Source organism: Myxine glutinosa, chromosome 3 (assembly GCF_964187855.1).
Source record: "Myxine glutinosa chromosome 3, kmMyxGlut1.1, whole genome shotgun sequence".
NCBI lineage: Eukaryota > Metazoa > Chordata > Myxini > Myxiniformes > Myxinidae > Myxine > Myxine glutinosa.
Window position 1 is genome coordinate 139,597,893 of NC_136263.1, and position 16,696 is coordinate 139,614,588.

At 41.4% G+C, this 16,696-nt stretch overlaps 1 protein-coding gene across 3 annotated transcripts in view; it reads right to left on the reverse strand.

The window, feature by feature from the left end:
- The window catches only part of NCAPD3 (non-SMC condensin II complex subunit D3), a 181,100-nt gene that overhangs the window by 103,258 nt on the left and 61,146 nt on the right, over nucleotides 1–16,696 (reverse strand). For 2 of the 3 annotated variants that reach the window (XM_068110012.2, XM_068110015.2), the window contains 5 exons: nucleotides 16,137–16,208; nucleotides 15,964–16,037; nucleotides 11,611–11,745; nucleotides 8,689–8,909; nucleotides 6,617–6,808 (listed from right to left, as the gene is read on the reverse strand). In XM_068110012.2, the coding sequence (XP_067966113.2) occupies nucleotides 6,617–6,808; nucleotides 8,689–8,909; nucleotides 11,611–11,745; nucleotides 15,964–16,037; nucleotides 16,137–16,208 (694 nt within the window). The remainder of the gene's footprint in view (nucleotides 1–6,616; nucleotides 6,809–8,688; nucleotides 8,910–11,610; nucleotides 11,746–15,963; nucleotides 16,038–16,136; nucleotides 16,209–16,696) is intronic. The other variant, XM_068110014.2, reaches the window with a different exon arrangement.

Consider the following 16,696-nt stretch of genomic DNA (forward strand, 5'->3'; position numbering starts at 1 on the left):
ATTAGTAACAGTGAAATTAGGGATCTGATGAAAATGGGAGACAAACATAGGGAACCAGAAACTCAACCTTGGAGCTGCATTAGGTCTTCAATCGTAGATTCTTTCTCTAATTTTGTTAACAGAATGTGCACCAGGTTTAAGTTATCTGTAAACAGTTTTAATGCATGGGTTAAGAGAGTTGTGGAAGTCCTGGAAAATAGGATTAAGTTTTTTAGTGGTCGGGGCTTGCTTTCAATGGGTCGGTCTAAAACAGTGTTGAACAAGCCGAGTGTTCGTAAAGATATTCAGGATCTGCATGATAGATACATCATAGCTCCAGCGGATAAGGCTGCTAATAATTTAGATGTGATTAGTAAAAAGTTTTATGTGAAGGTTTTATTAAGAGTTAGGCATTGATAGTTACTTTCACGAGTACCACATAGGAAATAGCACATACGTTCCTCGTCATAAGTCGCTTCCTATTGCATTGCAATTGATATAATAATTAAATAATGGAGGTATTTAGGTAAAAAATAATATGTATAAAATGTATTATAAGTTAGCATTAATGTGATTAGTTGTTGGTTGCGAGGATACACAGTGCAACATGGGGGAATCGGTTGTGAATGGTAGTTTGAGTCGATGAGTGGATGGAGGTGCTGTGTAATGGACATGTCTGTCGGGTGGAGTATTTATCGCTTAGTATATTGTTATATGAAGTGATTTATGATTTAAGTTATTAGTTTGTGTTAATACTTTAAATAAAAGTGGTAATTATACAAGTCTGAATAAGGATATTGCATTGCTGTGTTGATTAACTGCCTGAACACAACTTTGAGGCTGTGGGTCCAATGATGTTGAATAATCTACTGATGTGGACCTGCAGTCAGGGTTGTGAATCTGCCATTTGGAGACATTCTGGGCTGAAGGGATCAAAACCTCGATGAAAAACGGTGTCTAGCTGATGATCTGGGCAGTTGGAAAACCGGTCAATTGCTTATAGGTCGTTATAACTTCAAATATAAAATAGCTTTTGCATGTACTTCCAAGTACATACTATATCTATGTATGAGTGTTTATATGTACATGTGTATGTATATATATATATATATATATATATATATATATATATATATATATATATATATATACACAATATACAATGTGTGTGTATGTGTGTGTATTTATGTGTGTATTTATGTGCGTACATGTGTGTGTGCAAAGTCTTGTGCAACATCATTTACAGCAATCCTTTAAATTATTTATATGTAAGTTTAGGAACAACCAATACTGTACAATTAATTAAATGCATTTTGAAATAAGAATTGAAAATCATAAGAGAATTGTGAGGGAAAAACAAAACAAAAAAAACAAGATGTATATGTATGTGTGTATGTGTATGTGTGTATGTGTATATATGTGTGTGTGTGTGTGTGTGTGTGTATATGTTTATATGTGTGTGTGAATAAGAGAGAGACAGAATTGTGAGGAACAGAAAAAAAAGAAAAAAAAGTGTGTGTTTGTGTATGTGTGTGTGTATATATGTGTGTGTGTATATGTGTGTGTGTATATGTGTGTGTGTGTATATGTGTGTGTGTGTATATGTGTGTGTGTGTGTATATGTGTGTGTGTATATATGTGTGTGTATACATGTGTGTATACATGTGTGCAGACATGCGTGTGTATACATGTGTGTGTATACATGTGTGTATGTGTATTATGTGTGCGTGTGTATTATGTGTGCGTGTGTGTACGTGTGTGTACATGTGTGTACGTGTGTGTACATGTGTGTACATGTGTGTTCGTGTGTGTACGTGCGTGTACATATGCGTGTGTGTATTGTTAATGTCCTGCTTCCTTCTTGTAACTGAATGAATGAATGAATGATCGTTTTAAGGCCATTTTCCCCGCTAGAGCAGGCGTTAGCCTTGCGGGCCCCATGACAATCATGGTTCCCTGTTTGAGGCAATGTTTTTATGGCCGGATGCCCTTCCTGACGCCAACCCTTAGTCGCCTCTTACGATGCGCAGGGATACGGTGTACCTATTCTAAATCGGGGTACACACCGTGATCATTCATCCCAGCAAGCTGGTACTCAATTTGTCGACCTCGGAAGGATGACAGGCTGAGTCAACCCCCCTGGTGTTAATTTAGCGATCGACTGGGATTCGAACCCAGGATCCTAGGATCCCAAGCCGGCACCCTAACCGCTAAGCCAACACCAGGTGTGCAACCTTCTTGTAACTTCCTTCTTCCTTTCTTCTTCCTTCTTGTAACTTATACCTTCTTGTAACTACAGTGCAGTAATTGGTCTTATTTTGATTAAACCCAATCGATGGCCACGGGTTTGACAACGCACAGAGAAAAACAAGGGATCGCAGGAACAAAATGACGTGCACAGGGCTAATAGAGAAAGAAAATGGCAGTTACATCCCTTTTCAATGGCATGGATGATGAGTTACATCCCTTGCGTCGTACGTCGAGGGCATGCCATGCGAGACTGGCGGTAGCGAAAAACGTCAGGTGTGTGGAGAACCCTAACTAAATGTAATTGAACAACAAATCTATAGGGGTGTAAACCATGCAACACCCAACACACTTTCTGCAGACGATTGCAGCACAAACGTCCACCGATGCTTCTTTTTACACCCTCATTTATTCTACCTTCTTACAGTGTCAGCGAGCAAAGCAATTTGGCCCAGGTCTATCATAACACACCTGGATAGACTTTTTCTTTAATTTACAGGAGCAAGCATCATGGAAGGGCAAGGTGGAACTGACAGTGGGCCAAACATCAAGGGAATGTACAAACAGGAAAAGAGAAGGGAGAGGAAAGGAGGAAACAAACTAGGAGTAAAATGGCTGAGATAAGAGAAGTTAATGGGGGTAAAAAAATTCAAAGGATGGAACAGAATTGGAGAGGACAAGAGATGGCAGGGAAATGTTTACTTGAAGCCCTGGAGGTAGAGAGACACAACAGCGACTGGAAGTTGGTTCCACAGATGGGAGAGGTGAGGAATAAATGAGTTGAGGTGTGCAAGCAGACTGGAATTTGGAAGTTTAACCAGGTAGGAGTTAAGGAAAGAACTTGTGCATCCTGGAGTTACTGAGAGGGTCAGAGAACTGAGAGAGCAGAGGGAGTAATGTTGGAGAAAAGATGGTAGAAAACAGAAACCATATTCCAAGTGTTTGAACAGTCTGTGATTTTGTGATTCCAAGTCCAAGTGTTTGACACTACATTTGCAGGGAGACTATTCCATGTATTTACTACCTCTGAGGGAGAAGATCCCCCCACCTTACTTCAACCATAATTCTCATCTTGTTTACTCTGAAACTGTGCCCCTAAAGTCCTGTTACTCTCCATTCTGGTGAAAATCCCTTCAGCACTTATCTTCTCTGATATCCTTTATAACCATCTCAACAAGCATTCTGAGTATTGCGCTGCAATACATGTCCCCTACCAAAGTTCAAAGTGCCATAACTTTGTCAAAAATGATCGAATATGCAAATTTATGCACGGTTGATGCTGGTTTTCAAACTTGATCTGAGGTATGCTGAGACACATGTGTCACGCCTCGCCTCATTGATAAGCCCGCAAGGTCACTCCGTGGAGCAGCCTGCACGTATTGCACTGTGTGAATTATATAATTACCAACTCACGGTCTGAGGTACTAGTGATTCAAGAGATATCCATTCTTTTTTTATATTTTCGTTTAATTAACGATATCTGCCAAACCATGTGCCCTATCGCAAATTCCAAAAGGACATTTTAGTAGACTGAAATGCTGAACAGATCTGAGAAGTTTCCCCTCGATTGGATCAAAAATGAGGGAGGAGCTCGGTTTTAAAGGTTCATGCTTAAAAACGTCATAACTCTGAAACCATGTGACGCATGACGTCATTCTCGCTGACCTTTTTGTTCGTCATGGGTATGCGATTCTGCCTGCAAAGTTTGGCCACGATCTGTTCAGCCGTTGCAGAGAAAAAGGGGTTTCGTATTTTCACGAAAAACAATATGGCGGCCGAACCACGTGACCTGTGACGTCATAATTACCATTAAAATATTCTACAGACCGAGTCCCCCCTACGGTGAGAATTTGATCTCAATCGGTCCTATTATTGCAGAGAAAATCTTTTTAAAAGGAAATTAAAGCTTAAAATGGCACTGAGTTAAGGATCATCAGAATTATCAGAATTCCCAAAGTTCGAAGTGCCATAACGTCGTCAAAAATGATCGAAACGTCGTGAAGTTCGAATTTGATCTGTAACTTATCATGAGGAAACCATGTGCCAAGTTTGAAATCATTAGCATTAAGCGTTTAGAAAAAAAGTCCAGAAAGCTGTTCTTTGCGTGACGGACTGACAGACTGACGGACGGAGGGACGGAGTGCAAACCTATAGTCCCCTCCGGTGTACACCGGTAGGGGACTCATAAGACCCCTTTGTAATTGCCTTCTTTCTAATGTAAAAAGTCCTGTCTCCTTCAGCCGCTCATCCGAGACCCAGAATAAATCTCATCACTCTACACTTTGCCTACTTCATTTATATTCCAAAAAGTCTTGGTAATATATTGTGTACATTAATTTGCTGTTTGAATAAGTCAAATTACGTCTTGTATAAATGTTCTCCCATGATATTGTCCTTCAACATTAGCTTCATTGAAGAGTGCAAGGAACCTGAATAATGCAAGTCAATAGCAACAATAATGGAGCAGAAGAGACAGCCAAAGTACAAGTACAAATACAAGCACAAGTAAAGTAGGGAGAAAAACAAAAACAGGCAAGTAGATTTAAAACTAGAATGACACTCTGGCGTCGCGACGTTGACCGAAATGCCTCCGCTCACATTATTACATACTTGCACAAAGTTTGATTTCAATCCCTTTAGCTGTTCTCAAGTATTAAATTTTTACCTGACATGACCTCTGATCTTTGACGCAGAAATCTACTCAGTTCATCTTTTCATCATGATATACAGTCACGTGAAAAAGTAAGTACACCGCATGTAAAGTTTTGACTTTTTCAACATATTTAAACATACAGCTATTTGATCTTCATTTCAACAATATTGATAGATAAAGGTGATATAATATAACAAATATCATGAAACATTTACATTTTGTAGTCCATTGTATAATTTAAATAAACATAAATGCAAATTTAGCATGTGGAAAAAGTAAGTGCACCCCTACATTTATCACAACTTCAAATACCTAAAATTTGAATCTGGTGCACCAGCTCAGGTGCAAATGATTAGAACATTGTTAGAGAGGATCTTGGAGGAACCTGTCTTATTTAAACCTCAGACATTTAGTTTGGTTTGCTCTTTGTTGTTGAAGTGTGCAGCGTCACCATGCCTAGATCAAAAGAGCTCTCTGAGGCCTTCAGAAAGAAGGTTATAGATGCCTACGAGTCTGGGAAGGGATTTAAAAAGATCTCCAAACAATTTGAAATCAATCGTTCGACTGTCCGAAAGATCATCTACAAGTAGACAAGATTCCAAACAACTGCCAACTTGTTCAGGCCAGGCCGCCCCAGCAAGTTCAGCCCGAGAGCAGACCGCAAGATGCTGAAAGAAGTCTCTAAGAACCCCAGAATGTCATCACGGGACCTACAGATAGCTCTTGCCACTGTTGATGTCAAAGTGCACGAGTCTACCATTAGAAAGAGGCTGCACAAATTTGATCTACTTGGGAGGTGTGCCAGGAGGAAACCTTTGCTGTCCAGAAAGAACATCAGGGCAAGACTAAAGTTTGCCAATGAACATCTAGGCAAAGACCAGCACTTCTGGAACAATGTGCTCTGGACAGATGAGTCAAAGGTAGGGCTATTTGGCCACAGTACCAGAAGATATGTTTGGCGAAAACCAAAGACATCATTTGACCACAAGAACCTGATAACTAACCTTAACTAACCTAACCGGCTAACCCCCGCTCTGGCAGGGAAAATGGCCTTAAAATGCATGTTGTGTTGTTGTTGTATATATACCTGTACCAACTTTGGTCAAAATCCAGCACTGGTTGACAAGTTATCGAGGTAACAAGATTTTTAACCGAACATAACCTCTGACCTTGTGACCTCAAAATGTAATCAGTTCATCTTTACCTCATTATACATACTTACACCAAGTTTGACTTGGATCCCTTCAGCCGTTCTCAAGTTATCGCGGAAACGAAAACCTATCATGGACGGACGGACGGACAACCTGAAAAGATAATGCCTCCGGAGACTTCGTCGGCAGAGGCATAAAAAGTTTTTACTAGAGGTCTTCCTTTCATCAGGGTTGAGTTTAGTCAGGGATAGTAAAAAGTCTACCCAAAAAAGAAATTAACATGAGGAAACTTTCGAGAGTTTCTTATCAACAATGAGACCATTCAAACCTACTTCTAATTTTTTTTCTGCACTCTATTTTCTGCACCGTCCGTCCCCAAACTACTCCCTCAATTTTGGGGCTAGACCCGCCAAACCTGTGGAACGTTTTGGGGTCCCAGCGGATGTTCTAAGGTAGGTCGGAGGTTTTAAAAATTCTTCAATAAAATTATGATCTCGAAATTAAATCGATACGAACCTGCCGCAAATCCGGAAACCCGATGTGGTGGTGTACTTGTATGCACTCTAGTTGTGGAATAAAGCATTACCTAATTGCATCCTCCCAACGCTGGACGACTGTGTGGCTATTCAAGCGAAGACCAGGAGCAGCCACCTTTGCCAGAAGCATCCAGGCAGAGGCAACTCTCTCAGAGTCTGTGTGACTCAAGAGGAACCCGGCAAGGTTTGCTGGGATTGTACTTCGCTGCATGAGCATTTGACACACCTTCTTCAAATACAAGCTGAGGAAACAGTGTCAAAAGATCATTCCAAAACAGGAAAAGCTCACGTTATACCAAAAAAGACATCATATTACCCTGTTTATATCCCATATTCATGGCAGTATGGCCAATGGAAAACTATTCTTTATGCATCAGCAGATATAATTGGTTGGTTTGTAGAGTCAGTATGCGAGTTGGTATGCGAGTTGGTATGCGAGTTGGTGTGCGAGTTGGTGTGCGAGTTGGTGTGAGAGTTGGTGTGAGAGTTGGTGTGAGAGTTGGTGTGAGAGTTGGTGTGAGAGTTGGTGTGAGAGTTGGTGTGAGAGTTGGTGTGAGAGTCGGTCTACATTGGTAGAAAAAAGTGGTACGACAACGTTATAAATGGACAATGTATTATAGTAATAAAAGACAATATGTGTCAGTCAATGTGTGTGTGTGCATCCTCCATTAGTCCAAAACCATGAAACCTAGCGGCCCCAAACATTGCATGCATACTTATAGAACTCCAAGGGAGTGCATGAATGAAAACTGAGTGTTTGGGTGTGTTAAAACACCCCTTTTGAAGACCATCAACCGGCATATTTAATTAAAACAAAAACAGGCTTTATCCCTGGTCAGCCCACTATCCCTCGCAGGGGTCTTCAGCTTTTTTTTGGCCTGCTCAAAATGGCTTGCCTTAGAACAGGCTGCAAGGGCTTCTGCACGATTAAGTGCTCAACATTTATCGTTTCCACTTTCTTCACTCGTATCATCAAATGTCTTCATACCTACGAACCGCTGCATACTTCGCTTTTGCAGAAATCGTGTTTTACGATTGTTGAGAATTTCCTTTGGTGAAAATGTAGTTTTTCTTCCCGATAGCCTCACATCCTCATTTTAACTCCGATTCGATATGTTTTCATTTATGGTAGTCACTAAAATAGATCAAGACTCGGCGAAACCAAATTCTGTGAAAATCCGTTCAGTTTTGATTCATATATGGCATGGAGTGTTCATCCATGGAGCATGTTGTAGGCCTTGCCTACGACAGCTTCATTATTGGTGTATTGTTATCGTGTCGAACCTGCACCCTCAAACAATTGTCCATCTTGGACTATAGTGTGGAGCAGCAAATGATGTGTCTAGACTCGGTGGAGCAGCAAATCATACGCTTTCCTCACCTAATGTTTCCTCACCTCTTGGCGGTGATTACAATATTGGTGATTACCGTGCGGCATATTCATCACATACTTTCCTCACGTGCGGCATATTCAGCGGCAAAAAGGGTTGGCGTCAGGAAGGGCATCCGGCCGTAAAACATTGCTTCAAAAAGGGGACCAAAAAAACAACAACAACCACGGTTCCCGAAAAAGGCCAACCCCCGCTTGCGGGGAAAAATGGCCTCTAAAGGTGGTTACTTTCCTCACCTCGTGACTCATGCTGGTGATCACTATATTGACGGTGGTGCCATCCTTGACAGCGGCCAGAGGGTGGGGATTCCCACTAGTAATAGTAAAAAATAAAAATAAAAAACCCCAGAAATAACAATAAACTTCCAGCCATACTGCCTTGGAAGTCCAATTGGCATCACTTCGGTCAAAATTGATCAAACGGCTTAATCAAGGTTTTCACATAGATTCTTCACAATTTCATCTTACTATAATGCAGCTATTGTGCATGTTGGTATGTCCATATGTAGCCAAAATAGTTCCCCGTGGTGGTGCATGTGATAGCCCAGAAATCGATGGGAAACTGAAGTTTGAATTAAATTGCAAAGTTATATGTGAACACAAAATAATTTAATTTCCAACTAATTAAATAAGGCAACTATCACAAAACATGGTTATATGAGCTGTTTGAGAAGAAAATTACTTAAGTGCCCATTAGATTATATGAAGCTAGTTATATCCAATGATGCTCACCTCAATTCTGCCTCCTTCGGCAGTGCCAATATCTCTAGGAGAGACCAGGCAAGACACTGTGGTCCCACCAATTCCTTCTCCTCACAAGACTTGACATTTCCAATAATGACTGTATCAAAACATTCCAGCACCTTCTCTTGGATGGACGTCTCGACATCCAGCACGGCTGGAAGCAAACTTCGGAGCCAGCACGTCTGTATAGCCACTGACTTAGGAAACATCTGTTAAACAGAGCATAATGTTAGGAGTGTGTCATTGATGCATTAAGTAAGAACAGAGGGCGCATATGGGTGGGGTGAAGGTGGCATTAAGAAGAGGGTATAGATGAGAGAAAAGAGGTCAAGGGAGTATGGAAAATAAGATAAAATGAGTAAGGAGAATGAGGGGGTGGGGACGTGCCCGAGGGGCGGGGCCTTCCAGATTTACGTACACCCTAAAAATACAGCACAAAGTGCAAGCTTCAGAAAATGTGGACATCACGAGAGAATAAGCATGCCGTCTTCAAGGTATCACCATTTCCCTTCACGTACCACATCATAATAGTATAATCTAGCTGAGATGTGCCAGGCTGCTGGACATAACATTTGTTCAGCATATTGCGAGTAATGAGTAGAAACAGCTTAACCCAGGTGTACCAGGGAAGCATTTGTGAGATAGCAGAGCACTTTCGTCAAAAGGTTTCTGGACTGGAGCACATTGAAAGAGCATGTGACCCAAGAAAAATCTTCAGGGCCAAGGTAAAAATGCCAGTTAATACTGCAATAAAATAAATACTGCTAGCAAAGAAAAACAAAAAAGCCATCATTGTAGATGCAAATCGGTGAACGGAATTCTGAATTCTAAACCAACGGACGGAGAATACCAATGCCAAATGGATGCACCAATATACAAGTAAGGGCCTCTCCAATTCATGCACGAGAGACATGACTGGCATTGAATGTTTATGGAATAGTTTGGTGCCTTACCCTCTCCTTGGATTATTCAAGCCAATATTCAACACTTCATAAACCTTGAAGGGGTCCTGCCAACACCCCAATCAATGGAAGATCTGGCAGTTCCGCCGATTTTGTGACCTGTGGTGCCACTGTGTATTTGCTGACATTGTATATCATTTTCAGCTGGTAAAACTGCCTCTGGCAGAACAGCTTGTTATGCTGTTTGGCAGCTCTTATAAAATATAATGCTGAGCTTTGGCTGCACACTGTTAAAGTAAATTTCCTTTTATCTATCTATAATTCCAGTAATCTCTGTGTGTGTGTGTGTGTGTATGTGTGTATGTCTGTGTGTTTGTCTGTGACCGCTGTTTCTCGACAACCACGGGTCCGATATACTTGAAACTTGCCAGGTATATTGCTGGGGACCCGAGGATGTGCCTTTTCAAGGTTTCATATTAATCGGACAAGTAGTTACCGAGCTATGTCCAAAAAACGATTCAACCAATCAGAGAGCAGCGAGTTATCACGTGTGCCGAACGTGGCGAACAGACTCTGCCTCGGACGGCACATTTGAGAGCGTATTCATTTATTTCACGTTGGCAAACTATGTTGGCGTTAAACTATGTTTTAAAACTAATTAAAACTAATTTGCGATTCTTTCGCTTTCCTGCGCGTTTGTGCACGCTATGGCGATTTCTTTACCAAACTCCGCAAGCCGTTCGCTTTGGACCAAACCATTTCATGTAAATAGAGGGGGGGGGATTGTCACCGTACTCGCAAGCCGTTCGCTTTGGACCAAACCATTTCATGTAAATAGAGGGGGGGGGATTGTCACCGTACTCGCAAGCCGTTCGCTTTGGACCAAACCATTTCATGTAAATAGAGGGGGGGGGGGGGGGATATAATTTTAGATATATATATAGTACGGGCATGCCCTAGTCTATCTATAATTCCAGTAATCTCTGTATGTCTGTGTGTTTGTCATTTGTCTGTGACCGCTGTTTCTCGACAACCACGGGTCCGATATACTTTAAACTTGCCAGGTATATTGCTGGGGACCCGAGGATGTGCCTTTTCAAGGTTTCATATTAATCGGACAAGTAGTTACCGAGCTATGGCGATTTCTTTACCAAACTCCGCAAGCCGTTCGCTTTGGACCAAACCATTTCATGTAAATAGAGGGGGGGGATTGTCACCGTACTCGCAAGCCGTTCGCTTTGGACCAAACCATTTCATGTAAATAGAGGGGGGGGATTGTCACCGTACTCGCAAGCCGATACGATTCGATATATATATAGTACGGGCATGCCCTAGTATTCCCAATTGCAAATTGCTGTGGCCCATACAAGAGAATTATTGGCCAGAGCCACTCTTGAACGAGACATGATTTGCATCAAATTTGTAACACAGGGCATTTCTGTAGCAAATCAGAGTGCTTTCTATAATATATATGGCAAATGTAGTATTTCAGTGGAGTACTATATAAAGCACCGTACAAATGGGCCTGTGCCTGTGAGAAGTAAACCATGTGCAGTGAAAACATGACTTCAGCACACTATGGTAATCTTTCAATCAGTACATCATTGGTGTTGGTGGCAGTTTTAAACAAAATGTTCAAAGCTGACATCGAGCTTTGATAAATACAATGGGATAATAAATTGGAGCCTGAATTTTGAAAGAATTAACATGTTGGATAGGCTCGTTTACTTTTCAGTGGCTCAAATGTTACCGTTTTCTTTCGACCATGTCATGTTCTTTTCTGAGCAGCGCAATACACTTACATGAGGGGATTTGCATCCTCTCCACAACCTGAATGCCCCGGGGCTATGAATTCCCTCGCTGCATAAACATCCTCGGGAACACTGAGTATAACCACCAGTTTTCAATTCATTCCATGCAGCGGTTCATCATCAGCTCCACTCCCACGAAGTGACACAGAAGACTACAAAAAGTGTATAAGTGTAGAGGTGTAGAGCTTTTATAAAACCTTCAGCAGCTGGGTGAGGGACTGTAAGGCCTGTTTGCGTACGGACAGGGCTGGGTCACGGCAGTGCTCTTGCAGCAGATCCAGTTGTGGTTTGTTGAGAGGCAATAATTCATGACAAAGAAGAACCACCAAAACCTGGTGAAAAAGTAATGGAGTTTAGAAAATCGGAAGAACTTCAAAGAAAATCCATCAGAAGAACGTCAAAGCTGGAGGACTAATCTGCCAGCACCGGTTGTTTGTAATAATAATAATAATTCATTTATTTTGTATAGCGCTTTTCCAGAAGCCCAAAGGCGCTTTGACAGAGTGGAAAACATAATGCATAACAATACATGAAAACAACAATTGCAAAAAGACAAGAATCAAGAAAACAAACAGCAGCGATATACGGCATATATATAAGACAAGAATCAAAAAGACAAGACAAGAATCAATAGGGAAATATTTAAAGCAAAAGGAGGGAGAAGGAGAAGAGATAGTCAGGGGTTAAATGCTGTGGGTTGAATGTTGAATGCAGCGTTGAACAGGTGGGTCTTTAGTGATGTTTTGAATGTGGTGAGTGAGGAGGAGTCTCTGATGGTGTGAGGTAGTGAGTTCCAGAGGGTGGGAGCAGCGATGGAGAAGGCCCTGTCCCCCCAGGATCTGAATTTGGTCCGGATGGAGGGGGTCAGGAGGTTGGTACCAGCAGAGCGGAGGTTGCGGGTGGGAGTGTGTCTGGAGAGGAGGTCAGCCAGGTAGGATGGGGCCAGGTTATGGAGGGCTTTGTATGTCAAGAGGAGGATTTTGTACTGGATTCTCTGGGGGATGGGGAGCCAGTGAAGCTTGTAAAGGACGGGGGTGATGTGGTCACGGGTCCGGGAATGAGTGAGTAGACGGGCAGCGGAGTTCTGAATGTATTGGAGTTTATTGGTGATTTTTGAGGGTGAACCATAGAGGAGGCTATTGCAGTAGTCCAGACGGGAGGTGATGAAGGCGTGGATGAGGGTTTCTGCAGCCGTGGAGGAGAGGGATGAGCGGAGACGGGCAATGTTTTTCAGGTGAAAGAAGGCTGACTTTGTGATCTGTTTAGTGTATTTGTCGAAGGAAAGGGTTTGGTCAAAGATGACGCCAAGATTCCGGATGTGAGGGGAGGTGGATACTGGGATACCGTCGATGTTGAGGGCAAAGTTATGGGTGGATTTTGTGAGCGTTTTTGGGCCAATGATGATTATTTCAGATTTATCACAGTTAAGCTTGAGGAAGTTGATTTGAAGCCAGGATTTTATTTCAGTGATGCAGTTTGTCAGGATAGAGTGGGTGTCGGTGGAGACGGACTTGGTGGAGATGAAAAGCTGGATGTCATCAGCGAAGCAGTGGAATTGGAGACCATGACGGCGGATTAAGTGACCGAGCGGGGACAGGTAAAGGATGAAGAGGAGGGGGCCAAGTAGACATTTGTAGACATTAAAATCCTAGTGTCTTTCGCAAAGATGGGACTGGTTATTGCCAGCACCTTCAACTAATTACACATTCTTGCTCTTACCAACAGGTGGCATTGCATCAGCGCCCCTAAATTATGTAAATAAAACCAACATACTGCACATAAATGAAGGAATGAATGAATGAACAAAGTAATAATTTTTTTTTTGTATGAAAAGAAGATTATTACACAAAGGAAAGATTAAAACAGAACAAGCGCTACGCCTAGGTCCCCCGTCGGTGAAGTGATGTGAGTTGACAAAGTGGAAGACGCAGGAAACATGGAAGAGTCAATAATATTTGCGAATGGGTTGGAGACACACCCACACACCAGATTAGAAGTTAGTAGTTCGTTTATTTTTCAAGATATTCCGCTCAAGGTTCAGATATACATGGCGGCGGCCATCTTGGATTTTGATGTGGTGACCCAATTTTCAATAGCATTCTTCCTTATGCCTAGATACACCCACACACCAGATTAGAAGTTGGTACTTCGCTTATTTTAAAGATATTCCGCTCACAAGGTTCAGATATACATGGTGGCGGCCATCTTGGATTTTGACGTGGCGACCCAATTTTCAATAGCGTTCTTCCTTATGCGTAGATACACCCACACACCAGATGAGAAGTTAGTAGTTCGTTTATTTTTCAAGATATTCCGCTCACAAGCTTCAACGCACGCACGCACGCACGGACGGACGCACACACGGACGGAGGGGAAAACCATAGTCCCCCTTTCGCTACGCGGTGCGACGGGGGACAATAAGGCCTGTTATTGTACAAGGATAAAAACTGATTCCGACATCATAAGCCACTGATTAAGATTGTGAAGCAAAACACACCAATATTGAGAACGTTTATATATATATTTTAAATTTAATCCTCTGCCCCATAATATCCTGGTTATACGTTCAGTATCGTGATGAAGGTCTGATGTGTCCTGGCTTCATCAGGATGTGCACCTGATGTGTCCAGACTATGATTGATTGTACAGCGAGTAATATAAAATAAAGAAGGTTCAATAACTGAACAAAAGGTTCAATAAACTGAAAAAACAATTTAACTGGCTGACCTCTTCCGTAACGATTTGACATTTCTCCCCAATAACTTCGCAAGACAATATGTTCACAACTTCGGCTCTCTCGATAGTCAGATAAATTTGGCAATGAAATCTCACCTAACTCTCCAATAGCTTTACCAATATATACTTTACCTTCTGTGCTCGAGGATTTTTGGGATTATCATTTATTTATTACAATATCAGCAAATACACATTATGTGTACATTACCTAGTTTATTAATTTGTCTTCCCACTAAATCAAGATATTACAAATACTCAAAATACTACGACTACAACTACTACAACTACTACTACAACTACTACTACAACAACTACTACTACAACAACAACAACAACAACAACAACAACAACAACAACAACTACTACTACTACTACTACTACTACTACAACAACTACTACTACTACTACAACTACTACTACTACTACTACTACTACTACTACTACTACTACGACTACTAATACGCATGCCAAACTAAGGGGCGTATCAACCACACAGCTGCCAGTCTTCCGCATGCTAACATTCACGTGCGCAAAGGCCAATCACATTGGCACAATGGCGCAGTCAAGAGTCTTGGGCGTCCTTGAGAACGGCACCAGGTTGGATCGGGTCGATGACCATGCGAAAGATTTATGGCAAATTTCAGGGAGATATGGGCCGGCTCATGTTCACTTGAGGTGGACATGTCCAAACAAGAAGTTGCACATCCTTGCAATATCGAGTATGTTCAGGCCAAGGCTAGTGATCTCACAAATGGTCCTTAATGAATTTCTCAACTTCTATACAATCTCCTATTAACCGAAAAAAGTTCAATGTATTTATTTGAAAGCTTTGTAAATAATATTTTTACAGTTTTTATTGCATTTATTGAGTTCCATTTGTTATTGTCGTACTTAAGGATACTTGTTTTTAACTACAATTCCCGGATACATAATATATCAAATTAATTTAATGGATATCACAGACATAGACACAAAAAAGACAATAGAGAATTTCTTTTGGAAAGTTTATATTCTGAAATTTGATTTCCGAATGTCAGAATCTCTTCATCCACTTTGATAATTTCACTACCTCCATCAACAACAACAACAACAACAACAACAACAACAACAACAACAACGCATTTTAAGGCCATTTTCCCTGCTAGAGCGGGAGTTAGCCTTGCGGTCCTCATGACAATCTTCTCCATTTTGCCCTATTTTCTGCATCTCTCCTTGTTAACCCCCTTGCCCGCATTTCTTCTTCCACCATCTTTAGCCAAGTCTTTCTCGGTCTTCCCCGTCCTCTACTTCCTTCTACATTCATTTCCATCACTCTTCTCAACCAGTCACTTTCATCCTTCCTCAACACATGACCAAACCATCTCAACCTGTTCCTCTTCACAGCATCAATCACAGGCTCTATTCCCATCATCTTTCGCAATTCATCATTTGTCTTCCTCTCTCTCAACGATACTTCACACATCCCCGGAACCATTCGCATTTCCACCCTTTCCAGCCTTCGTTGCTGCTCTACATTCATGACCCATGTCTCGCTCCCATAAATCATAACACTTCTCACACATGCAGCATACAACTTTCCCTTCAGCTTCAACGACACTCCCCTCCTCGTCAGCACGCCACACAGTTCCCGAAACTTCTTCCATGCACATCTCACTCTAGCAACCGATGCTGAGTCTGATCCACCTTCTCCATTCAGCATGTCTCCGAGGTACCTCCATCGTAAGAGATATACAAAATCAGAATATATTTCGAATGTTTGAAATGGAATCGATAATAAAATTAGGGAGGAATGAATAACAGAATGTAAAGCAAACCTGGAGGGCTGCTTTCCGCACACTGAGCTTCTCATCACCAACCCGATTCTGGAGCATTTTAAGAATTTCCTGTCCTGCAAAAACACAGATTTTACGGTGACAAAAAATAAAAACACAAGGTCTGAAATTCAAATTCAATGGTAAATTGCAAGGCACTTGAATTAATTTGGCACCTTCTACAACATCCGACGCAGCCTCAGATTCTGCAATTTCAACACTTCGGAATGCCCCAGTGTTTTGCTGAACTGTAGACGAAAAAAGAAAGAGAAAACTTATACGTGTGAGTGTGTGTGTGTGTGACCACACAGTTATGTTCTCCAATAACAGCAACAATCATTAGTACCGAATCTTATTAAAGTAAACATGGATATCAATGAGGTGGGTCAGGATAATAGTAAATTGGCATGAAGGGGGGGGGGAAAAAACTATGTAAAATAAATAAATAAATAAATAATCGCACCGTGTCCGAAGGGGGCGTTTCAGTTTGGCATTTTTAACATGAAATAGGCAAAGCCTATAAACGAACAAAACCCATTACAATTATCCTTGAGAACCCCTTGCAATTACCCTTCAGAACCAAATATAATTCTTTATTAAAATTACACTTTAGAATTAAACAGTGGGTTAAAAAGGTTCTTCTTCTCCATTTTTGACGAATAGGACATAGCCAAATAATGAAGTGGCATCACCGCTTAAAAAAGGCAAAATAAATAAATAATAAAACCCACAAAAA